This window comes from Phacochoerus africanus, chromosome 6, assembly GCF_016906955.1.
Source record: "Phacochoerus africanus isolate WHEZ1 chromosome 6, ROS_Pafr_v1, whole genome shotgun sequence".
NCBI classification, from domain to species: domain Eukaryota; kingdom Metazoa; phylum Chordata; class Mammalia; order Artiodactyla; family Suidae; genus Phacochoerus; species Phacochoerus africanus.
The window spans coordinates 72,222,402-72,247,907 of NC_062549.1; the positions used below are offsets into that span (position 1 = coordinate 72,222,402).

Consider the following 25,506-nt stretch of genomic DNA (forward strand, 5'->3'; position numbering starts at 1 on the left):
TCTCAGGTTCTGAGAGTGTAAAAATAAATGATTGATTGTGACGACTCAAGGTTCGTCCTATTCATTCAGCAAAACTTAGCCCTGAATAGGTCCGTCCATCCCTGTTCCATGAACAGAGATGTAAGGATGGGTTGTTTAAATGAAAAGGACATGGGAGTTCTCAGCCCTCAACTTGGGATTTGAAACGTGATGCCTTTTGATAGTTACCTCCTGCCCCCCTGAAATGGATGGAGCTACAGTTAGGGTCTCTGCCTAGGTGTGCATGCCGTCTCTGGAATCTGCTTTCTAGTTAGGAATATTGCACAGCTATGTGTGTTGGTGTCGGGTTTTCTAAAGTTACGTTTTTTGGATAAATTGTGTCAGAAATCAGTGACTAGAGGAGATTTAAATGATGAGGTGGGGAGTCCCTCGAAGCTCTGTTTCAGTGTCTTTTTAGGATTTGGAAAAGGAAAGTGGGCGTATGTTTTTGTCAATGAGAGAAAAATGAAGAGTTACAGAAAAGGGAAAATAAAAAGAACCAAAGCAGAAGTATTGAAATGAGGATTTCGCAGACTATCATAGTATATCCACACTGAGTTGTGGAGAGGTGCTTAAGTTTAGAAAAGGCCTCTCAGTTCTGTGCTGAACCTTTTCAGACATGCACGCAGAACACATGCTCTTTAACAGCAGATCTCAGTACAAGATTCCCTGTGGGCTGGCGAAGAGCCGAGGGTTTGGTCAATGGAATTGTCAGGCTTTTGACCATCTGATTTAGGTTTCTAAATAATTGTATTTAATTTAGTTTATATTTTAATGGGCTACATATGAAAATACCAAAAAACTAGCAATGTTATAGATTTTAGACTATCATGCACTTCAAAATCAGCTTTCATGTTAATTTACCCTGATGTCTTATTTTACTTAAAGGCTTAAAAGAAAACAAAAGAACTTTATTCCCCCATGTTTTTTAATGGAATAATAGCTCATAAGTGTTACCTTTAGAAGATTGTATATAGTGAGTTATGTATGGTTTCCTCCCATGTTTAACTACAGTTTTTAAGAATAATTGTATATAAATCAAAACATGGAGTGCAGGCTTATAAATAACAGTAGGAATTCTGGTGCATCTTAGTTGTCTTATTTCTCAATTCAGAGTTCAAGACTTAGAAGTTAATTAGTCACTTATGAACACAAGGGGAGCTTGAACTCATACTGAACTTATTTTGGCAGGTTCAGACCTGACTTTTTGTTTTGGTTTCCTTATTTTTTATTTTTTGGTGACTTTATATTTTAGAGATTCATGAATATTTAAACAATGATTTGTTATTCTTTTTTAAAGGAGAGTTTATTTAGGCAAATAGATGTTGAAGACCTAGGTGAAATTAAAGAACAAACTATTTTCCTACTTGAATTTTTAAGCATATCAACATTTTCATGTAATATAAAGTCTAGGAAAACAAGTTACTGGTAGTTTTGATGAAATGTTTGAGAATATTATTTTGCTTGATTTAACATCAAAATTTTTTTTTTTTTAAAAAAGAAAAAAAACCCTTCAGTTAACTTTGTGAATAAAAATGCAGGCCTTAAAGAAAGATCTGCTCCAAAGCCAACAATCCCACCAGAAGAGGCCGAGCCGTACCCTTGGCTGGAGGATCAGGTTCTGGAGGGGCCAGGTAAGCGTTCCTCTGATGCTGACCAGATGCACCTCAGCTGCAAGGTAGCCCAGATAGTGGTGTCCAGAATCATGTTTTACCCATAATTTTGTTTTACAAAGTTTGCATAATAATGAAATACCTTTTATTCTTCTTGTCTGAAATTTTGTAGTAAACCTAATTTTTTTCCGAGAAAAAAATTTACACAGGATTATTTTAATTTTTGAGGTCAAGAATCAGGAGTTCCTGTTGTGGCGCAGCGGAAACAAATCCCACTAGGAACCATGAGGTTACTGGTTCGATCCCTGGCCTCGCTCAGCGGGTTAAGGATCACCGTGAGCTGTGGCGTAGGTCGCAGACATGGATCTGGCGTTGTTGTGGTGGCTGTGGCATAGGCCAGTGGCAACAGCAGCACCGATAAGACCCCTAGCCTGGGAACTTCCATATGCTGCAGGTGCCGCCCTAAAAAGCAAAAATACCAAAAAAGAAAAAAAAAATCAAAGGCACAGAGGGTTGCTCCTGGGCTATCATAGTTAGAAACATTTTGAGCTACGTTCCTTCATTCCAAGTCCAGGACTACTGTACCATATTATATTAAAAGTGAAATTAGACCTGTACTGTACACCAGTTTTGTCCTCTTTCATCACATTGTTTAAAGTAGTTCCCAATCTTTTTTTTTTTTTTTTTTTTTTTTTTTTACTATTTTAGAGCTGCACCTGTGGCGTATGGAGGGTCCCAGGCTAGGGGTCGAGGGGTTGAATTGGAGTTGTAGCCACAGGCCTACCCGTAGCCACAGCAATGCAAGATCCTAGCCTCTTCTGCGTCCTACACCACAGCTCATGGCAAAGCTGGATCCTTAACCCACCGAGCGAGGCCAGGGATCAAACCTGCATCCTCATGGATCCTAGTCGGGTTCATTAACCGCTGAGCCACCAAGGGAACTCCCCCAGTCTTTTTAATGTGAGTCTGCTGTCTATAGCAGAAGACTTCCTAGGCCTCCACATGATCATCTGTGAAGCCTGTTTTACATCTGCATGAATTCATAGATCAATTCAAGTATTTTTTTAGTTATTCGAGGGGCTGTGACCCATAGGATGAAAACTGCTGAACTCTCTTAATAAATGGGTAAATGAAATTTGATTCTATTACTATCATTTCCTTTTTATGCTTTGATTTTTTATGACAAAGTACTATTTAATTTCTGCACATTTGCCTTCCCCAGTAGTTCTCAAAATTTTGGTTTTATTTTGCCATCTATTGGAAGTGTTAGGTATGACACTGCATATACTGGCAACGTAATTACTGACTCCAAATGGGGGCTGATGTTATCACTATGTACTGGTGAATAATACTTGATTTTCCCTCCTTCCTTTTAATAAAGACCAATATGTTGTTCTCATTTTTTGTTGTTGCTCTAATAATCCCAGGAGAATTTCCTGTTTCTCTCTCTGTCTCTGTCTTTCTGTCTCTCTCTCCCATTCCTGTAGAATCCCTATAATCATACCGCGGCTTAGGCATGAAAGTGATTTTTTTTTCTTTTTTTTTTTAAGTTTATAACTTAAATGTGTATTTGGACTTAGAACCTCAAATTTTACTCTGTACTCAATTAATATATAATTTTAAAAAATCGTGTTTGTCAAAGCTGGTACTTACTCTGAAATGTACTGTTTGCTTTCTCTCTTCCTTTTTTATTCTTTGTTATTATTACTCTTTACATATTACTGATAAATTGTCCTCCTGAGTCCTTTGGTTTGTTATCAACTCACATCCTTTTCAACTCCTTGGTGATAGTGGTTTTGTTTAAATGTTGCCTTTTACTCCTCCCTCTTGTCTAAGTCTTTGCCTTCTCTCTTCTCTGACTACCTACCTATTCTGTAAACAAAGGTATCTCTCATTAAAGCACAGCGAAATAACCATCCCCCTTGATCTACCTGCCCTCCAGTCCCTCTCCTTGCAGTACTAGACACACTTTTGAAAGAAGGATCTACAGTTGCTTCCCATCCCCCCCCCTTTTTCCCACTTAGTTTTTAACTCATTGCAGTCTGGGTTGTTTTTTTTCTTTCTTTTCCTCTACTGACTCTTCCCCAGGGAAAGGAGGAGCATTAGAGAATCATGGGAAGATGAAACAATATGGTTCGCTCACCAAGTTCACAGCCAGTGCTGACAGCAAATGATTCTAGAGAGACAGGTGAAGGCTAGATTGTGGAGGTCTTATACTCCCTTTTGAGGCTTTAAGGAGCTTAGATTTTCATCTCATCAGGCAAGGGAAGCCATGAAAGTGTTATGCAGAGGAGCGGAGAGCCAATCTCTGCTTTTCTTTACTCACATTATATTTTCTGTGGATGGTGCTGCCAGCAGTTGTAAAACTGAGAACCCAGTGAGAAGGCTGTCGTGGGAGTTGTGAGAGATGATGCGAGAAGAATAGAGATTGGCTGGCTCTTCTGTAATTCTATGAGACTATGTATAAACATAGTTGGTGAAATATAAACATCTATATGCAGTGTGCTGTAGAAATGGCTTTGTTGGGTAAGTAGGGTAATAGAATCTTACACTTTTTTCCAACCCAGAGTTAAATTAACTCACTCTGTTTTGGTCATTGAAGATTACGTCATCGGTATAGCTGATGTCGTTGGCATTATTTCACATGACCGTGTTCATGATACTAAATCTGGAGCTACTCCTACTTAGTGAACATAGATGACGTTTGTTAGAAAATTTGCGATAATGTCAATGGAATTATGGCTTCTTGTTTGTTGTGTGTTATGGCAATAAACTTGATAATCCAGTCAGCACCCCAGTGTCGTTGGACTGTCATCACCAATGTCCGTGATTTACATCTGTTCGAATCTATGGATCTGACTGTCAGATAAGGGTCTTCAGAGCTGGGAGGATTATCTTGTAAGGTCTTCTATTCAGGCTTCCTGACACCTTCTGGGAGCGAGCAGCCCACCCTGATCCACCCAGCCCTCACACCAGTCAGAGGGCCCTTTCTCCAGTCTACTGGGGAAGACACTGGTTGACCATGGACTTGACTGTGTATTGAGCTCATCTTTATTTCCCAGTACTTCCTTTTTTGAAAGCTTTGCACTTTGCATTTTCTTTCTTCTATCACTAGTCTGAATTTTGTTAACTAGAAACTGAAGAAATTTTGCTCTGAGGGAGGGTTTTTTTTTTTAAGAAAAATATGAATTCAAATTAGTTTCCTATTTTAAAAAATTTTATGCAGAAGTCTTTTAGCATTGATATCTGTTGTCAAAATAAAACCAATTTTAAATATCTACTGTCTTTGCTCACATAGAAAAAAAGGGAAAAACTGATATGATTAGGCAAATATATTTATTTTAATATGTATACATGGAGGCCGTATTTCATGTTCTACATTAATATCTAGATTTTTTTCTACTTAGTTATGTTTTGTAATTATTTTAGGGCCTCAGAATATTGAAGATGAACTGCAAGACCAAATTCAGTCACTTCTTGATGAAACCGTGTACCCAGAACATGGTATGAATTAAAAATATGTTTTTTCATGCCTTACTAAAATAATGATTAATTGTGTAAAAATGACTTGGACATTATTTTAAAACTTAAATAATACTTGAGTGTTTGTGGGTTTTTTCCCAAGTTATTAGAGGACAAATATTTCTAAAATAGTACTATGCATTTTATTTTACCCCATTTTATTGGTAAGAGAATAAATGGAGACCAATGATACACCAAAAACAAATGACAGCAAGAGGCGGGAGGGAGATTTAAGAAAACCCAGGGAACTGTGATGGGCTGTCTGGAAGCTGGCATTGGGCCTCAAATTATACTGAATGCTTGAGCAGCTGCCAAAGCAAAAAAGGAGAAACTTTTAATTACATGGGTCATATTACTAGAGAGGTAAACATGCTATTTACTTAGAGAATATAAAGCGCTTCCCCAGCTCTTACATCTAAAAAGTTTCTTATGTGAAGTTTTGTACAAAGACTATTAAATGATAGCCTGGAAACCAGTGTCTTAAGATTTTAGAAGACTGTTTCTTGAAGCATCCTTGATAAAAGCAGGTGGAATAAGCCTAATGTGTAGCAGAAGGATTTTAAAGGCAGAACACACCGTATCCTGAAACTTGCAGTGGTTTGGTGTGAGCTGAAGGTAGTCTTAAAGGAAAAACATGTATTTTTAAAGACATTTAAATTGGGCTTTAGCAGGCCCTGCTAAACTGTCTTATTTAGTCTTAGGTATTTGTGGTTAAGTGTAAAACATCTGATCCAGCTTCATCTGTGCTGTTTGGGAGACCAGCTTTGGCTGAGTGATAGGTTTTTGCCCTTGGTTGCTAGGGGTCTAGGAGCCTGTGTATTCCTTTTATTACCAGTTTCTTTTCAGTTAGAAAAGCAACTTCACCCAAGCATATGTCTGCCTATGTGAGCAAATGCAGGCTTTCCCTTCCTACGTCTTTTTTTTTTTTTTTTTTTTAAGAGCTGAGCCTGTGGCACGTGGAAGTTCCCAGACTGAGGGTTGAATCTGAGCTGCAGCCGTGGGCCTACACCACAGCCACAGCAATGCCAGATCCGAGCCGCGTCTACAACCTACACCACAGGGCAAAGCAATGCCAGATCCTTAACCCACGGAACAAGACCAGAGGTTGAACCCACATCTTCATGGATGCTGGTCAGACTCATTTCCGCTGAGCCATGACAGGAACTCCCTACTTCGTTTTTTAAAATTTAACCTAACACAAGGGTGGTACAGTCTCCAATATGATGAGGTGAGTGCTGTGATGATGAAACACGGGGTGCTATGAGGGACTTTCTCAGATTTGGGGGTTAGCAGTGTCTTCGTGGAAGAAAGGACATTTTGCATCAGGAACAGAAGGATGGTGCAGTGCTTTGCCAGGCAAATGTTTAGCCGCGGGTTTTATGCAAAGGGCATGGTGTGTGTGAGAGTCCAGAGGCCAAAAGGATCTGAATGTAGTTCAGGTCAGCTGGCACCTGGAATAGGCAGGTGGAGAGATTTTGACTTGATTCTAAGAGCAGTTGAAACCACTGGAGGTTTTGTGTTCTGTCTGCAGCGTGAAAGATGAGGTGGAGGGAGAGCAGATGGGAGCTTGCCCTGGTGTCCAAGTGAGTCGGGCTGGTCGGTCACTAAATTTCTCCCAAGGTGGGGGGAGAAGGCGGGGGAGGGCGTGGTAGACACTTAGGTGAGTGGATACAGGAAGCCACCCTGAGGAGGGGGGAGTCCAGTCTGCCACTTGTGTTTCTCTGACTTGGTCTTTTTTTTCCGTGTTTTTGTTTTTGCCTTTTTTTAGGCCCGCACCCGAACCACATGGAGGTTCCCAGGCTAGGGGTCGAATTGGAGCTGTAGCCGCCGGCCTACACCATAGCCACAGCAACTCGGAATCTGAGCTGCATCTGCAACCTACACTACAGCCACAGCAATGCTGGACCCTTAACCCACTGAGCGAGGCCAGGGGTGGAACCTGCATCTTTATGCATACTGGTCAGATTCACTTCCGCTGAGCTACGAAGGGAACTCCTAGACTTCGTTTTTATCAAGACTTTCTCCTTAGAGGATCACAGGCCATGGCTTTGCATATTATTTGTATTGCTTCTGAATATGTATCTATAGCCCAGCTCTCTCTTATAAGCTCTTGGGTTATCTAACTATACAGTCTTATCTCTGTTTGCATTTTTTTTGGATATCTCCCACTTAAAGTGTCCCTAAAATTGAATTCTTGATTCTTCTCCATCTCACAGTTCCCCTCTCCCCTCCAAAAACGTTTTACTTTTATTCCATTCTTTCATATTTTACTTAGTGGTCTCCCTATTTGCTTAGTTGCTTAAGCTAAAACCCTAGGAGTTTTCCTTGATTTCTCGCTTATCTTTTCCCCTCATATGTCATCCATCAGCAGGTCTCTTCAGTTTTGCCTCCAACATGTGTTTTGATATCTGCACCGCGTCAGCTGCCACCAGTCCCTGTTTCCATCTTTTGCTCCTCTGCACCTCGTGTTTGATGTGGCCCAGCCCACTGTGCCTTGTCTGGGCCAGGTCTCTCTCCCCTGGTCATCTCCCCCCCACACACCCGCTTTTTAGGGCTGCACCTGTGGCATACGGAAGTTCCCAGGCTAGGGGTTGAGGTGGAGCTGCAGCCACCAGTCTATGCCACAGCCACAGCAATGCCAGACACGAGCTGTGTCTGCAACCTACACCACATCTCCCGGCACCTTGGGATCCTTAACCCACTGAGCAGGGCCAGGGATAGAACCTACATCCTCATGGATACTAGTCAGGTTCATGTCCACTGAGCCACGACAGGAACTCCCCCTGGTCACTTTTTTCTAGCCCAGAAAGCCCAGAAGCTGGCCTTCTCTCTTCCTTGTAATTGCCAGGCCTGTCCCTGCCCTGGGGCCTTTGACTTGTTCTAGCTTGTTAGTGTGTGTGTGTGTGTGTGTGTGTGTGTGTGTGTGTTCCACTCTTCACATCCTATCAGACCATACTTGACCTCCTTGACACCATCTCTAAAGGAGATTCTGTCTCAATGATTCTGTAGTTCATTGGTAGTTTAGGTACTGCTGTTGCATTTATTAGCCGTGTGCCTTTAGCAAAGTTCCTCGAGTCCCTCATCCTTCAGAGTGGGATGATAGTGCTACCTCATAGGGCTGGTGCAGTGGCTGTTGAGGGCATAGCAGTCCCTCTGGTGAGGTCTAGTAAGCTCTATGGAAGCTGTTTTTCTCAAAGCAGGGCTGTCCCTGAGCAGTGGAGACTCACACACGGTGTCCAGTGCTTGGTTGGTTTTCCTATGAAAACAGATGCTTCCATTGACCAGATCAGGCTGGTCATGTAGAAACTGTAAATGAGTGAGTGAGTGAGAATAAGGGGAAAGGAACATGGCGAGAAGAAAAGGAGTCGTAGAATTAGTGATAGGAAGAATTCTTCTTGCCCTGTTCCCTGGTTTGCTGAGGAGAAAATCTGAAATGAGGAGATACAACATAGGAGGCTATGATGGGAAGACAGGAGACAAATAGAATCCAATAAAAGGGCCTAAGGATTCAGTGACACCTGAGCGCATCACTGGGCCACACCAACCATAATGTGCTAAGGACACCATCCTGCAGTTGAGAGGAGGGTTCAGCAGCAGTGGAAATAGTAGTATTGTTATTACTGTGATGATGATGATGGTAAATATATTAACAACATCAGCAGCACAACAACAATAAATTCTAAATACTTATTATGGGCCAGGTATTTTTCCAAGTGCTTTACTTCTCATGACAATGCAGTGAATAAGTACTCTTATTTTTTCTTTTTTCGCCTTTTAGGGCCACACCCGCGGGATATGGAAGTTCTCAGGCTTGGGGGCGAATTGGAGCTGGAGCTGTCAGCCTACACCACAGCCACAGCAATGCCAGATCCTAGCTGTGTCTGTGACCTACACTGCAGCTCATGGCAACGCTGGATCCATAACCCGCTGAGCGTGGCCAGGCATCGAACCTGTGTCCTCATGGTTACTAATCAGGTTCGTTACCACTGAGCCACGATGGGAACTCCTTATTTTTTCTTTTTAATGACAGAGAAGTCTTAGACACAGAGTAATTAAATAACTCACCCAGGGCCACACAACTGGTGTGGAAGAACGTAGATCTTGAGTCACATATTTCAGACTGCACGCTCCTAGAACAATGCTGCACTGCACAGCTAAGTCTAATTCTCTTGTGTCCTGTGGTTAGAGTGTTATGCCGAGCATCCTCTGCTTAAGGTCATGCCAAGTTACTGCTGGGAGGATGCTTTTCACCACATCGACAAGCTGAACCATGTGGCAGTGGAGTAACATAGCATGTCCATGTATAGATATACAAGAGAAGCAAGAAGCAGAACAGCTCATTATATCATGAAAATCTCAGAAGAGAAAATGAGCATCTGCATAACTTAAAGGCTCAATATAGGACCGTTTAGAAGCAAAGTATACAACAGTGGACCTCATGTAGATGACCTAGCATACGGTTTAGATGGTGCCTGGCTATTCTTTGCAATAGAGCATTTGCATAGAGTTATTTAAGATTGTTACCTGGAGTCTTGTCAGCTCTTAGTGAAAAGTTGCAAGGTGAGCTTTGCTCTGACCTAGTGATAATTGAAGAGGCAAATATAATTCTAAACTCGTTTATTTACTTATTAAATATAAAAACTTCCTAGGGCCAGTCCTGGCCCAGGTCCTAGCCATACATGGTCACTAGAATATGTAAGGTCCCTTCCTTGGTGAGTTTATGTTCTAGTGAGAGAGGACCTGTTCCCCCTCAGGTGGACTAGCCCTTGGCCAGAGTGAGGACAGAGCTTCAGAGTGGGCAGCAGTGTGTTCGGAGGCCCAGAGAAGGGCCCGGGCGTGCCCAGCAGCTAAAGTGGGTAGGTGGCAGCCGTTCTGATGGGATGTGTATGTCTGTGTCAGCTGCTGCCTGGGGCCTGGCTACAGATCTGTGTCACTTTGTTCATTCTCACTATTCAAGGCGAGGACCTGCAGCAAGAACAGGATGCACCAGCAGGAGAACTGCAGCTGGAAGATGCTCTCCTCACAGGAAGGGATGAAGATGAAAGAATTGAGTCCATGGGAACTGAAGCATTCCATGAAGGTAGAACACTTTTTTTTTTTTGGTTTCAGAATAAAATTCAATAGGTAATTTTTAATTATGACTGTTGAAGTTTTTCTTAGACACCTTTAAAACCAATATTTAATTTTTTCTAAAGTTTTTTAAACTGAAGCTGAAAACTTCAATTAAAATGATTTTTTCCCTAAAATAATTAGATGTCCCATTTTTTAAATATATATATATATATATATATATATTGTCTTTTTAGAGCCTCACCTGAGGCATATGGAGATTCCCAGGCTAGGGGTCGAATAGGAGCTGTAGCTGCTGCCCTACACCACAGCCACAGCAACACAGGATCCGAGCTGCGTCTGCGACCTACACCACAGCTCATGGCAACTCCGGATCCTTAATCCACTTAGCGAGGGTGGGGATTGAACCGGAAACCTCATGGTTCCTGGTCAGATTCGTTTCCTCTGTGCCACGACGGGAACTCCCTGATTTTTTTAATTCAAAGCATATTCAGGGAAATTCTCAGGATATAGGAATTTCTTTTGGAATGTAGGGGAAATCCTTCAGCACTTTTTTTTTTTTTTTTTTTTAGGGTTGCACCTGTGCCAAATGGAAGTTCCCAGGGTAGGAGTGGAATCAGAGCTACAGCTGCTGTCCTATGCCACAGCAATGCAGGATCCTAGCTGTGTCTCTGTGACCTACACCACAGTTCAGGCATGGATAGATCCTCAACCCACCAAGTGAGGCCAGGGATTGAACCCACATCCTCATGGATACTAGTCGGGTTTGTAACCCACTGAGCCACATCGGGAACTCCCAGATGCTTTATTTCTGAAGAATGAGACAAGAAAACAAGCCGATGCTGTCTGGGGGCGCGGAAGGCCGGGGGTACGTTGATGGCACCAACACAGAATGAGCCCTAATGCATAATATGTCCCCTCCTAGTCATCAGAGTCTGTAGGACCGGTGTAACAGCATCACATCGCCGGCCACAGAGGGTCTAGACTGGGGTGTCTTGCAGGGTTCAAGAGACCTAAGCAGAGTTCAGAGAGGGAGACAGAACTGTGAGGAAGTGGGGGGCGGGGTGTCAGATCCGCAGCGCTGGTGCGGTAGGAAGGTCTGGAGCCACCGGGTCTCGGATGCAGAGACAGCTTCTTGTGAACAAGATCCGCTACGGTGGATTGATAGCCCTGAACGCGGTTTCCGGTCCTGGAGGCCCCGTAGTGGCCCCTGGGGAGCTTTTAAAAGAATTCCCATGACTCACCCAGGACAAAGTGAACCGGAAAGTTTGTGGTGTGGAGCCCCGCAAAAGGATACTTGTACAAGCTCCTCGGAGTTTGGAAAGTGCACCAGGGTCGATCCCGAGTGTGGCTGTGCTGTTTACTTTCGCCTGGGCCTCACCCCACGTCCTGCTCTGCTGGGTCTGAGCAGGTTAAGATTCCGACATCTGGGCTCATAACGAGTGGGAAGGACGCGGGGCACCTGGGACTTGTCGGGGCCATGGAAAAGCCGCGTGGACAGGCAGCCTCCAGACAGTACAGCTGGTAAAGGGTCGCAAAGACTATTTTAAAGCATAAATGTTATGAAAAAGCAAAGTAGGTCTACTTCTTGCAGTATTTAATATTCTGAGAAACTCTTTGAGAAGCAAACAATCCTAATTGATGAATGAATGTATTTCTCAAAGCTTACATGCCTGCCTGTTGTTGAGAGCAGAAAAATACACTTTTCCGTGGAGATAATGTTATAAGTAGTTTGGTTTGTGTCCGTACCAACCTATAGGATTGTATATGATGCATAATTTTCTGGGAAAAATGTCAGTTCAGAATGCTTTTTGAACATGTGTGTGATTTCAGCTACACTGGGCATTGAAAATAGGCATTTATTTACAGATTAGCTTTTGAACTTTAGACCTTTAGTTATCATCTATGTCATGATTTCTATGGGAAAAATCTTTCTAAGTTCTGAGTAGGAATGCTGATAAAATCATTTCCGCATTTCCTTGGTCTCTCTTGGTCCTTCCTACCTTCTGCCACGATGGTTCAGGAAGATTGACAGCTGCTCAGAATTTTGGTGTGGTAGATGCTCCTTATATAGCACATTTCAATGAAGACATTCAAATAATCTGAAATATAAAGAATTTGATATTTTTGAGGTTAGGAGTTAGAGGGAGCAGGAAGAAACACTTCTGAAGAGTTCCTAAGTGGAAGACACCTTATTTTCTGAGCTAATTTTTGATTGGGGCATAGGGTTAGTTTGAACTGAAAAGTTGCTTGTTAAAGATCTTCAGAAATTAAAAAATTATATATGTACTCCATAGGGCCGCTAAATTAATAAGGGTCGCGTGAGTAGCAGCACTTTGCCCTTGTGGTGTGGGTTACTTTCAGCTCCTCAAATGAGTAAAGTCTCCCTGTTCTTCGTGTCCCCGTGTGGAGACGATGCACTTTTGCTGGAGAGCATGGCAGGAAGTGTCAGAAAATAGGATGCCACAGTGGAATGAGATGTGGAAACGGCCTTTGTCACTGTATTACTCTAAATTATCCTCCCTCCGTAGCCCGAGTTATGGTACGTATCACCCTTGTGGGGTGTTAAGTGGATCATATAAGAGAATGTGTGAGACATTTCTATGTACAGTTCTAATGAAAGGTAGTGTTTAGCAGATATTTAATTGCTATTTTCATGGGCTTTAAAAAAATTTTTTTTTGGCTGTGCCTGCGGAAATTCCCAGGCCAGGGATTGAACGCATGCCACGGCTGTAACCAGAGCCACAGCAGTGACTACACCGATCCTTAACCCGCTAAGCCATGAGGAAACTCTCTCATGTTTTATTTTAATAGTTATTTGCTTTCAAAATAAAGGACAAACATTCACTCAGAATATACATATACACTATATGAACATACCATTTTATGAAAGCAGTAATATTTATTTAATGTCATTTTTTTCAGAAACTGAAGATAGCTACCATGTAGAAGAGACAGGTAAGATTTTAATTTAATAATATTCTTTTTTAACTAGGAGGAGTTTTCTCCTGTAAAGGAGCATTGTGCGAAAGAAAGATAAGATTATGGTTATTATTAATTTTAATGTTACACTTTATATCAAATGTCACATCATAATAATTACTATATAATATATATTATATCACAATTTTATTTATATTTGTGATTATATTTTTGTGCTTTTGAAGTCTACTTCCTGGGGATAAATTCCTAGTAATGGGTTGAAAGACTTTGTGGAATTGCATGTTTTGTAGTCTTAAATTACAAAGTCAGTGAATGGTTAGAATTATGTGTTGTCAACATGTCATGTGTCCCCAGAAGGTATGGCAACACTGGAGATGGACACATCATTTTTTTTTTTTTTTTTTTGCTTTTTAGGGACGCACTCACGGCATGTGGAGGTTCCCAGGCTAGGGGTCAAATCGGAGCTACAGCGGTCAGCCTATGCCACAGCCACAGCAACACCAGATCTGAGGCAAGTCTTCGACCCACACCACAGCTCACTGCAATGCCGGATCCTTAACCCACTGAGGCCAGGGATCAAACCTGCAACCTCATGGTTCCAAGTTGGATTTGTTTCCCCTGTGACACAACGGGAACTCCATGCACACATCATCTTTCAATAAACTGTGTTGTTGGCCAGTTTTTCTCCTGATGTTGGAATAGATCCCTCTTTTTGTACTTGAGGAGCAGGAGATATTGTTGGCATTTAGGACCTATATTGTTTCAACAGTAGGTGTCTACAACACTAGAACTACAGGTGTTGAGTCCACATGAGGAGCTGCGGAGTGTGTGTCCTTGCTCAGGCTCACTTTGGCAGGTGCCTGCTGAGTGCCCGGGAGGAGGGTTCACCTGCACTGCTGTTTCCCTCTCTCTGAGTCTCTGTCTCTTTTTTTTTGTTTCATGATTATAGTTGAATTTGCATAAGCTAAATGGGAATATAGCGCCCCAGTTTTGTGCTTCAATTACAAACTCATTGATAATGAGGACTTTATTGTTCATCTTTCTATTTGGCATCTGTATTTAGCAATTAATACCTGTTTGTTTCAGGAGTGAATGTAAGTTTGAGCATCATTGTGATTTGGTTTCTATCCTTAGAAGAATTTTTGCTTTTCCCGTTTTAAATATCAAGTGTAATCCTTTTTTGGAGACATGTTTGTAATTTCCTAATTATTTCCTAATTTACAGCTTCACCAGCCTATAATCAAGATACAGAAGACATGATGTATGAACAAGAAAATCCAGGTCTGTGATACATGTTTCTGTGTGAGGCAGTGGCCAAGGTCATTTTCAGTCAGGGTTAATGATTTACTCTGCTTCAACATAGGGATCTCTTTATAATAATCATTTTTGGTCGCCCAGATATTTTATCCATTTCTGAATATAATTTCATATTACATAGTTGGAAGTGCTGTAAAATTTGGTTGTGATGATTGTTGTACACCTATAAATGTGGTAGAATTCATTAAGTAGTTTAAAAAAATTTAATATTACATAGGAACATAGAAAAAAAGGATATGTGTTTTTCAAACCACAGTTGGGATTTTGGTCTTTGTAGGTGGGATACTGGAAAGAATATTTGGAAATGAACGAAGCAGTACCATGTAGTAGAGTCAGAGTGGAAGCAAATCCTAGTTCTGCTCCTTCCTATCTTTGTGCCTTGAGAGAAAATTATGGACAGTTATTCCGCTTAGATTTAATTAAATCATGAGAATAATATCTTTCTCTCACAGCTGTGAAGATGAGAATTGATTTGTAAATATTTTAGAATGGTGTCTAGCAATGTGTTTTTTTTTTTTTTTTTCAAGTCTGGCAAAGGTATATGTTTTTTCTTTTTAGAGTCCAGTGAACCAGTAGTGGAAGATGATGGAAGAATATACCAAGAAGCAGGTATCAGATGAACGTTTTCATTAGATTTTAAACATTACTGACAGCTCTACCAGCACAATGCTCTGTTAACATGGTGACTTTTCTTTCAGTGGGTCAAAGACATGAGTTTTCACACCTAAATACAAGACTTTTTGCTTTGTCACAAAATTAGATTATTCAAAGACGATCAGGCTTTTGTATTTCACCTCATCTGCCATCTTTCCACAACAAAGAAGGATATTAATTCCTAATGCTCCTTTTACATGTCTTGTTTTATGTCAATTTGAGGAATTTTTATGAAAGTAATTTACCTGCCTTTTCCACAGGTTGCTTTGGGCAGAGGCTTTTTCTCAGTGTGCAGACATTAATATTGGAAGGAATCTAAATCTGTAGTTGAGATTAAGTTGTGTTTTTTTAGCTAAGCAATTGCACAGAATGACTCAAGTGGTACTTATTTTGGCTTTATTCTCTTTTTTTGCAGACGACGTAACATACCAAGACTATGATGAACAAGGTTTGAAAATGCTCCTTAACTTAAGCTACCTACTTGTTTTAAAATGGACTCATAGTTTGGTTGTAAAAATGGAGAGTGATGTTTTGAACACCTCAACGGAAAAAATCCAAATGAATGGGTACTTTTCACAGAGTTTACTTGAGGATGTTGTTTACCTATTCCAGTGGTTCTGTCATTGCCTAAATAGTTTCTTAAACTCTTTGCAAGGTGCCTTAGGAACTGGTTACCAAGAAAATTTAATCTCACTAGTATAAAGTCATAGCACTCTTTTTTTTTTGTCTTTTTGTCTTTTTACCATTTCTTGGGCCGCTCCCGCGGCAAATGGAGGTTCCCAGGCTAGGGGTTGAATCGGAGCTGTAGCCGCCAGCCTACGCCAGAGCCTTAGCAACTCGGGATCTGAGCCGCGTCTGCGACCTACACCACAGCTCACGGCAATGCCGGATCGTTAACCCACTGAGCAAGGGCAGGGATCGAACCCGCAACCTCATGGTTCCTAGTCGGATTCGTTAACCAGTGCGCCACCACGGGAACTCCCATAGCACTCTTTTATTGAAAAACATGTCTTGAGGGAGTTCCCTGTCGTGACGCAGAGGAAGCGAATGAATCCGAGTAGGAACCATGAGGTTGCAGGTTCCATCCCTTGCTTCGCTCAGTGGGTTAAGGATCTGGCATTGCTGTGAGCTGTGGTGTAGGTCACAGACATGGCTCAGATCCTATGTTGCTGTGGCTGTGGTGTAGGCCATCGGCAACAGCTTGGATTCAACCCCTAGCCTGGGAATCTCCATATGCCGTGGGTGCAGCCCTAAAAGGACAAAAAAAAAAAAAAAGTCTTGTGGTTGGGAAAGATTACTTTAGTCTGAGTTTAACTACTCTAGCTGCTTCTGCAAATTAATTTCAATTAAATAAAGATGACTGATCTGCCAGCATGGAGAAAGGTACAGAGGATTTTCGTTCCAGGCTTAAAGGGAGCCTGGAGAAAGGCATTTTGGCGTCCAATTCTGATTCAGGCAATTATAGATCTTCTTGTTGCCCAGGCTTGGTTCATGTTGTTTTTATTAAACTCCATGAAATGGCGTGTATTTTCATTACCTCCGAAATGAGAGAAATAAGGTTCAGAGAATGTAAGAAATTTTGCATAAGTTCCAAGCAACAACAACAACAACAACAACAACAACAACAACAACAACAACAAAAAAAGGCGTTCCCGTCGTGGCGCAGTGGTTAACGAATCCGACTAGGAACCATGAGGTTGTGGGTTTGGTCCCTGCCCTTGCTCAGTGGGTTAACGATCCGGCGTTGCCGTGAGCTGTGGTGTAGGTTGCAGACGCGGCTCAGATCCCTCATTGCTGTGGCTCTGGCGTAGGCCGATGGCTATAGCTCCGATTCGACCCCTAGCCTAGGAACTTCCATATGCCGCAGGAGCGGCCCAAGAAATAGCAACAACAACAACAACAACAACAACAACAACAAAGACAAAAAAAAAGAAATTTTGCATAAGTTCCTATGACTAAGAAATGATAGAGCCAATGGAATATCCTTTTTATTCCAATATCTTCAAAGATGAATTGGTAGAAGGAAAGAAGCCAATCGGGTGTAATTTTCTGTGATGCAAGAAGGATGAAGTAATGCCTGGGTCAAGGTTGGAGGATGTTCCATGCTGGGTGGTTTTAGGGCTTGATATTCAAATATGAGTAATATAGAGTCAGTCTCTACTTTCTCTCTTTCTTTTTTTTCTTTTCTGTTTAGGACCGCACCCACAGCATGTGGAAGTTCCCAGGCTAGAGGTCAAATCAGAGCTGTAGCTGCCGGCCTACGCCACAGACAAGCAATGCTGGCTGCAAGCCACAACTGCATCCTGTACCGCAGCTCGAGGCAAGTCCAGATCCTTAACCCACTGAGTGAGGCCAGGGATAGATCCTACGTCCTCATGGATACTAGTCAGGTTTGTTCCCATTGAGCCACAATGGGAACGCCTGTATTTTCAAAAAAATTTATATTCACATGTTAGCACTCGATGAATCTCGAGTGAAGAAAATTAGCAAGTGCCATGTATAGATCTGATATGTTCATTTATCAAATGCGTGTTTTTGAGATTTGAGACCCAACCAGATCATCATCCATGGTGGCTATTCCTATGGGAGGTGAATGATACCAATGGAAGAATCCTGGAGCCTGACTCTAGGGACTAGTATTTTTAATAAGAAATTAAATAACTTGGCCACTGTGATTGCATTTAGATTTTCTTTTCAGTGTTGAATTTGAAGGAGAAAATAGGAATTTGAGGTTTAAAAGTTGCACATAGAGGTGGATTAGAGATAATTTTCGCCATGTCTATCAGCAGTTTTAGTGTTTTTCTAAATATGCTAATAGGAACATATTTGGAATGCAGATTTGCAGACCAGATCTAGAGAAATTTAAAATCAAATTTGAAAGAAGTGTAAAATTAGATAATATGCTAAAAAGGATGTGAAAGTAAAAATATTTTCATGGCAGAATATCCTAAGAAACATAATTTAAAATGTTAACAGAGTAAAATTATGCCCTGAGGAGTCATCAAAATTTGATGACATACTTTGAATTACCTTGTTCTAGAACATACATTTTTTTCAGAACAAATATATCTAATAGAACAGAGGATTATTCATTATATACTAAAATTGTGCAAATCAGGAACCAAGCCAGGGAAACCAAGTGACTATATCTATAAGTAGGATGTAAACAAAACCTGTTTTTCAGTGGGAGAAGCAAATATATTCTGTACTAAACTCCCTAAACTCTAGAACCTGCAGAACATACTAAATTACTAAGGCTGTAGAGGGAACCAGTTTTCCATATAAAAAATAACCTGGAAGGCATTTAGCCTACACTGGAAACACCTGAGAGATGACATTTCAGTCTCACCATCTAATTGATTTATTTATTCACACACTACATACATATTATGTATTCTGTGGCCAACGCATAGAACTTCACTGATCGGTTCCAGGGAAGAACATACATGCGGTTCCTATTCTCATGGACCTTGTATTTTAGCAACCGGATAAAATTGTACCAATAGTATGAATTTAATATTCAGTCACGGTTATGCAAAGTGCTGGTGAGAGTGTGTGCAGTGTGTAAGGAGAGTGTATGGTGAGAGCCCCCACCTGATTTGTGGACCAGGAGGGCTGAAGTGTGAGCTAAGAATAGTGCACTTGAGGAGGCAAGGGGCAAGGATGCTGGAATGGAGAATGACGCCTCTGATGGGAACATGTGTCTGGGACGCTGAGCATAAAAAGAGAGATGAGAGCTGATGTTGTGAGACAGCCTGGGTCCGGAGGATGTTCATCTTCAGTTAAGGTTGTTCACCTTCGCCTTAGAGCACTGTTCTAAGGCAGCACATTTTGTAAGGACTGATCTGTCTAAAATGCGGTAAATAGATTGGCAGGCCCAGGGGAGATGTGGGAGACCAGCTGGGTTACGGAGTTATCCAAACCCCAGCTTCCCTGACCCAAATCTCTGCCAAATGAGGCATCAGAGCTGAGTTTAAAGAAAGGGGTGTTGTGCAGTGTTCCGGCTACCTGGGGCCTTTGCAGGCGGAGCCCTGAGGACCTGCCTTAGACCTTGTGCCGCAGAGACCTTACCGGTGACCTGGGCAAGAGCCGTTTTCAAGGGACAGAAGTTGGACAGAGACGATAGTTTAAAGCTGGGGGTGGCAGTGAAGGTGCAGGAAGTAGGCAAAACTGAGGAGAAGATAAAATTGATAGGGCTCAACGAGCAGGTGTAGCTGGAGAGAGCGAGCGAGGTGTTGGGAACCACGTCCAACTTCCTGCTTCTGCACCTGGTGGGTGGGTGGGTGCCTCTTCCTGAGGCAGGTGAGCCTGGAGAACGGGCCTGGGGCCCCAAGGTCACAAGCAGTCTGCCCATACCGGTAACGCCTGCTGAGCCACCCAAGGGGAGATGCCAACTTAGCACGGATGGTATTTGGCTGTCAGGAAAGCCTATTCAAGGTTGAGTTTGAGAATCAGCAGAATATGCATGGGGATTGAAGCCAAAGGCTGAGATTTTTTTTTTTTTTTTTGTATTTTTTGGGCCACACCCAAGGCATATGGAGGCTCCCAGGCTAGGGGTCGAATTGGATCTGTTAGGTGCCATCCTACACCATAGTGACAGCAACACTAGATCCCAGCCGCATCTGCAACCTGCACCACAGCTCATGGCAACACCAGATCCTTAACCCACTGAGCAAGGCCAGGGATGGAACCTGCGTCTTCAAGGATGCTAGTCGAGTTTGTTTCCTCTGAGCCATGATGGGAACTCCAAAGGAGAGAAGAGAGGGCAGGAAGAGAGGAGGTTCCATGGCTGGACCCTGAGGAAAGGCCACATTCAGGGCCTGGGAAGAAAAGGGTGAAGTGATAAAGAAGAGGAGAAAGGAGAGAATGAAAGGAGAGTGTGGTTACACTGGGTCCAAGGACGAGAGTGTTGGAAAGGAAGGGGCTGCTAGGAGGTCTAATACTGTCAAGGCAGAGAGTGCCCGTTAGGTTAAGTGTGGTGCTCCTGGGTGATCTTAGGGGAGCTTTTCAGGCCTGTGGTCAGTGGTCAGGGCCCAGGGCCGGAAGGCAGATTGGAGTGGGTCGGGAGAGGAAGCAGGGAGTGAGACAGTGTGTGTAAATGACTCTGAAGGAACAGGTTGTGAAGCAGAGGAAAGAGAGGGTGGGGGGGCCTATAATGGAGAAGAATCTGAAAAGGATAGATACGCGATAGTTAAGTAGGTAGATAGCTAGGTAGATAGACAGTCTGAAACACAGTGCATCAACTGTACTTCCATTAAAAAAATAGAGCACATACAAAAGAAATAAATAAAAATAGCAACAGAAAACAACAGCCTGTTTGTTTTTCAGTTGATAGAGCATATTTATTTATTTATTTAGTATTTTGTCTTTTTACGCCCGCACCTGAGGCATGTGGAGGTTCCCAGGCTAGGGTCTGATAGGAGCAATAATGCCGGCCCATGCCAGAGCCACAGCAACCCCAGATCCAAGCCTTGTCTGCAACTTACAGCACAGCTCACAGCAACGCCGGATCTTTAACCCACTGAGTGAGGCCAGGGATCAAACCCTCAACCTCATGGTTCCTAGTCAGATTCATTTCCACTGCGCCATGACGGAAACTCTGATAGAGCATATTTAAATGCTGACACACTTCAGGGTGACAGAGGGAGCAAATGCTCGTGACTCCTTTGTCTTCCAAATGCCACCAAAAGGATGGAAAGCGATCTCTTAAAAATTGTTCCTTGCTTTATCCGAGCACTAGGAGTCATATCTGAAAGATAGTAGATGCTCAAAAGTTTTCTTTATTAAATGAATGAGCAGAAAACATTTGTAACCATTCTAGGAAAATAACACAGTTTGCTCTTTGGGTACCAGAAAACTTGAGGCTTTTTGGACAGTAGGAAAAGCAGGGATCAGGCTGAGTAGGAAAGCTTCCAGCTATGCAGGCACGAGAGGAGTCCGTGGCCAGGACAGGGACCTCCTTTGCAGTGGAGCAGAGACCTGTTGAGCCCTGCAGGCAGGTCAGAGGAGAGATGAGCCCTGGGCTGTGGATTAAGGGCCTGCCAGACGAACCCTCATTCTCAGGGGCTGAAGCCAGGGCCCTTTGCTCTGGGTGAAAGATCTGAGCATTGCTCCCTAAGCAAGGTAGAAAGTCTCCCTGGTACAAATTTGGATCCAGAGTGATAAGCCGGTAGAGCCACAAGTAACTCAGAACCTCCACCACAGTCATGAAGAAAAGAAAAAAAGGAAATTCAGTGCCACCAGGGAGTAAACCAATTCCTGAAGCCTGGTAACAAGAGATGGGGAGGGACTTTGATTTTCCCCATTTTGCAGGAAGGAAGTGGGCGTAATTGCCCATCTCCTCTGACTAAGAGTAGCTGCTCTGCAATTAGTATCCAGGCCTGTTTCACTCTAGCCAAGCTCTCCCCCACTCTACGCTGTAACCTGCCATTTCCCAGTGACTAAACCTCGGGGGTTCAGGGATAAATTAGACGGTGGTTTGATCTTGAACCACACAGCCAGTGCTGTGTTTTCATGGGAGTTATGCAGTGCTGAACGGTTATTTTTTTCTGTGTGTTCTACAGTGTACGAGCCAGCGGAAAATGAAGGAACAGAAAGTTCAGGTAAGGTATTTCTTCTCTAAGCCGATGTTTCCCACAAGTCAGTTCTCCTTGTATTTGTTAAAATGAGTATAACTGGTGGAACAAAGATAGATGTCGTAAGAAACAAAAGACATTCTCAAGTTACTAAGGAAGTAATTGGTAATGTCAAGATATTTATTCCCCATTTATGGTGCAGGTGTTAGGTCAGCAGGGGCAATATCAGCCCTTTGATGTATTCTTTAAATATAATTTAGAAATTAAAGTTGATGAGTCTTTCTATACGACGCCTCAATCCAAAAAAAAAAAGCCAGATTTAGATCTCTGGGCAGATATAAGTTAATTTAAGGACCTAGTGAAGGTGAGTTGGTAAGATACATTTCCATTTTTTTTTAGATAATGCTGTAGACAATTCACACACAATTTTAGAAGGTAAGTTCATTTTATAGACATCATTTTCCTTTGGATATTAAAAGTATGTTCATTTCTTTAACAAGTATTTATTGAACACTTACCATTTGCTGTCTTTACAGTGTTTGGGGGCTAGAAGGATGAGAGTGAATAAGACAGATGGAATTCTGTTTTCACTGGGGCTGGCAAGCTAGTGGCCGAAGAGATGATAAAGTAATGAAAGATCACTGGAGACAAAACCAGGATCGTCTAATAGAAAGTAACTTGTTGGGGTGAGGACAGCTACCCTAAGTAGGAGGAGTTATCCATGGGCAGAAATGGGTTGCAAGTTGGGTCCTTGACGTTGTTATTCAGCTGGAAAAAAATTTTTTTGAAAGCAAACAATCTTTATTTGTTTCTAAAAAATAAAACTTGTCGCATATAGTACATAGTGGAGCTTTGACACGACTTAGATTTCTAGAGTTCACAACAGTTTGCATAAAATTATTTATGATATACTGTTCCCATTGTTTCTCACCATAGTAGACACTGAAGAGGTAGGACAAATGACTGTGTACTTACTTTACAGATGAAGGGCTGAGAGTGTCCAGAGGTCAGGTCACTGCCCCTTCAACCCCGGAGTTCTAGGCTAGGAGTGGCTACGCTGGTCTTCAACACCAGCCAGGTGACTCTAGGGTCCCTGTGCCCACAAGGAACATGTCACAGGGAATTTTGCTCACAAAATGACTCTTAGAATTCCTTTGTGAGCCACTGATGGTCAATTTTCAGGTTAAGTATTACTGCTTCTGAGCTTGCTTAGGCACAATCAATACTAGTACAGTTGACTAAAATGGGAAAAGATGGGGTGGGGGGCAAGGGGAGGGGAGTCTAGAGCTGCCCTCACTGTCCCCTTAGCTGCTGGGAGACACCCTGCTGTGGCCAGTGTCGACCTGATGCATCTCCATGTAGCAGGTTGGATGGAGCTCAGATGTTCTTCCACCTCCCATTGCTCGATTCTCCATGGAAAACATAACCAAGTCTGGTTTTTTTATTCACTTAGAATCAGAAAACAGAACCCGCAAATCCCTAGGAATCCATGCTACATATATTGTTTTATGCAAAAGAGCTAACCTCATAGTATGCAAAGTAGCTTTGCTTTTTTTTGTACCAGATATACAGAAATACAGGTTTTTGCTAAGATTTTTCAGGCATCCTGATAAGCTTGTGGAGGGCAGTGCAGAGATGGTTAAGGGAATTCCTTCGAGTGGGTGGTGGGGCTCTGGACTGTGCCCCTCCAGCCCAGCCTGTGGTTTCTGTCTTCCTGTGGACAGCGACGGGGAGCTCAGCATCTTCACATGCCCAGGGACCTTCTCTTCCCCCATCTCCCCTGTGTCGGCTGGTCGCATCCATATGCATTGGGTTCCCAAGCCAGACCTGTGAGACGAGGCTCCTCTCTAGCCAGTCCCAAGTCCTGTTGAATAGGCTACTTAAATATTTCCCAATTCGTTCTTTTCCTTGTAGCTCTAGTGACGTATCAGCCCCTCCCCATCTTCCTGGACAGTGGCGGTAACCACCTCGCTAGTCTTAAGTCCATACTTGTCCTCTTCAAATCTATCTTTTACAAAGCCGTTAATGATCTCTCTCTTCGAAAGTAAACATCTGGCTGTATCAGTCCTGTGCTTCAACCCTTCTGTGTGTCCCCATCTGCATCAGAAAGGTTACTTTCTGTTGCAGGTAACAGAAAACTGAATTCGAATTGGCTTAAGTAATAAACAGACAGGGGGTAGATCCCTTGGGACCTTGGAGAACCTCGTAAGAAATCTGGATTGTGCTTTAAGTACAGTGAGAACCTATGGAAATACTTGTGAGCTATGGCATAATCTAATTTATGTTTTGAAAAATGACTTCCAGTGTTAGAGAATGGATTGGATGGACAAAGAATGGAAGTGGGGGCCACCCTGTTAGGAAATTATCATGTCCTAATCCAGGGAAGTGATTGTGGTGGCCTGAAGGAAGATCATGACGTGGACATGGAGGGGGAAGTTTTGAATTTGAGATCTATTTTAGAATTACACTTGATGGAACTTTCTGATGGTTTTGAAATAAAGAGGAATAAAAGGGGCTTTTGATTTGAATGACTGTTGGCTGGTGGGGCCATTTACTGAGGAGAAAGCCACATTGTCGAAGAAACTGGTTTTAGGAAAGAAAACCAAAGATCGTATGTCTGATATTTTATGTTTGGGAATTATGTGAGATACCCAGTGGAGGTAGCAGATAGGGATCTGGTTAGGCCAGTCTGAGCTAGGTGGGCGAGATCAGCGATGGATGTAAAGGCTTGGGAGCCATCATCGAGAAGATGGTATCAGCTCCATGGAAACGGGCTGGATCATTTTGGAGGTGAGAGCAGAGAGCGGATCAGCAGTCCTGGGACTGAGCTGTAAGGAATCCCAACATTGTGAGGCAGGAGGAAAACCAGTAGAGGAGAATGGGAAAGGGCAGAAGTCCCAGAATAGGAAAAGGAGGCCATATCAATAGGCAGACCTTTCAGGTTGTGCTGATAAAGTTATTTCTTTTCAGAAACTCCTTCTGTTCTATCATTACCAGAATGTATTTCAGATAAGTTTGTTAAATGTGCTTTTTTTTTTTCCAGAATAAATTTAGATGAAAATTTATCCTGCAGCAGTAATAAGTCTCTCTTAGCATGTAACATTATTGATGGAAATAACAACGGAAGTGGTTAATACTTTCTGATCCACACAGTTTTTTCAAATGCACAAAAGTAAAAGAAATTCTGAGAAAGAAATTGGTAAAGTTGGTAAAGGGATAATTTGCCTCAAGATTATTAAGAACCAGGCTCAGTGGTTAACGAAACTGACTGGTATCCATGAGGACGCAGGTTCCATTCCTGGCCCTGCTCAGTGGGTTAAGGATCTGGCATTGCCGTGAGCTGTGGTGTAGGTTGAAGACGCGGCTCAGATCCTGAGTTGCTGTGGCTGTGGTATAGGCTGGTGCTGCAGTTCTGATTAGATCCCTAGCCTGGGAGCCTCCGTATGCCGCAGGTGCGGCCCTAAAGATGACAAAAAAAAAAAAAAAAGAGAGAGAGAGAGAGAGAGAGATTATTAAGAACCAAATAGATAGGTAAACCATTAACAAACTAATTACAACACAGAAAGCTAGTAAACATTCATGGCGCTGCCACTAAAAGAAGGAAATATCTCAGAGTATTAACAGGAATCAGGGTGATATTTTTCTGTTTCCTTTTTACTTTTACCTAAAAAATATCTCCAGTGTTTTCTTACAGTTAGAAGCAAAGTACAAGACAAAAAATGATTTAAAAAGCTGCATAAATATTTTCAGTTTTTTAGAAAATGCTATTAAAACTCCCTCTTTTGACCAAAGCC

At 42.4% G+C, this 25,506-nt stretch overlaps 1 protein-coding gene across 1 annotated transcript in view; it reads left to right on the forward strand.

Annotated features, from left to right (window-relative positions):
- The window catches only part of ASPH (aspartate beta-hydroxylase), a 176,723-nt gene that overhangs the window by 35,461 nt on the left and 115,756 nt on the right, over nucleotides 1-25,506 (forward strand). Inside the window, exons 4-13 of the mRNA XM_047783864.1 lie at nucleotides 1,560-1,652; nucleotides 5,061-5,135; nucleotides 9,908-10,009; nucleotides 10,111-10,233; nucleotides 13,149-13,181; nucleotides 14,391-14,447; nucleotides 15,042-15,092; nucleotides 15,553-15,585; nucleotides 21,701-21,739; nucleotides 22,112-22,147. Coding sequence (XP_047639820.1) covers nucleotides 1,560-1,652; nucleotides 5,061-5,135; nucleotides 9,908-10,009; nucleotides 10,111-10,233; nucleotides 13,149-13,181; nucleotides 14,391-14,447; nucleotides 15,042-15,092; nucleotides 15,553-15,585; nucleotides 21,701-21,739; nucleotides 22,112-22,147 — 642 coding nt within the window. The remainder of the gene's footprint in view (nucleotides 1-1,559; nucleotides 1,653-5,060; nucleotides 5,136-9,907; nucleotides 10,010-10,110; nucleotides 10,234-13,148; nucleotides 13,182-14,390; nucleotides 14,448-15,041; nucleotides 15,093-15,552; nucleotides 15,586-21,700; nucleotides 21,740-22,111; nucleotides 22,148-25,506) is intronic.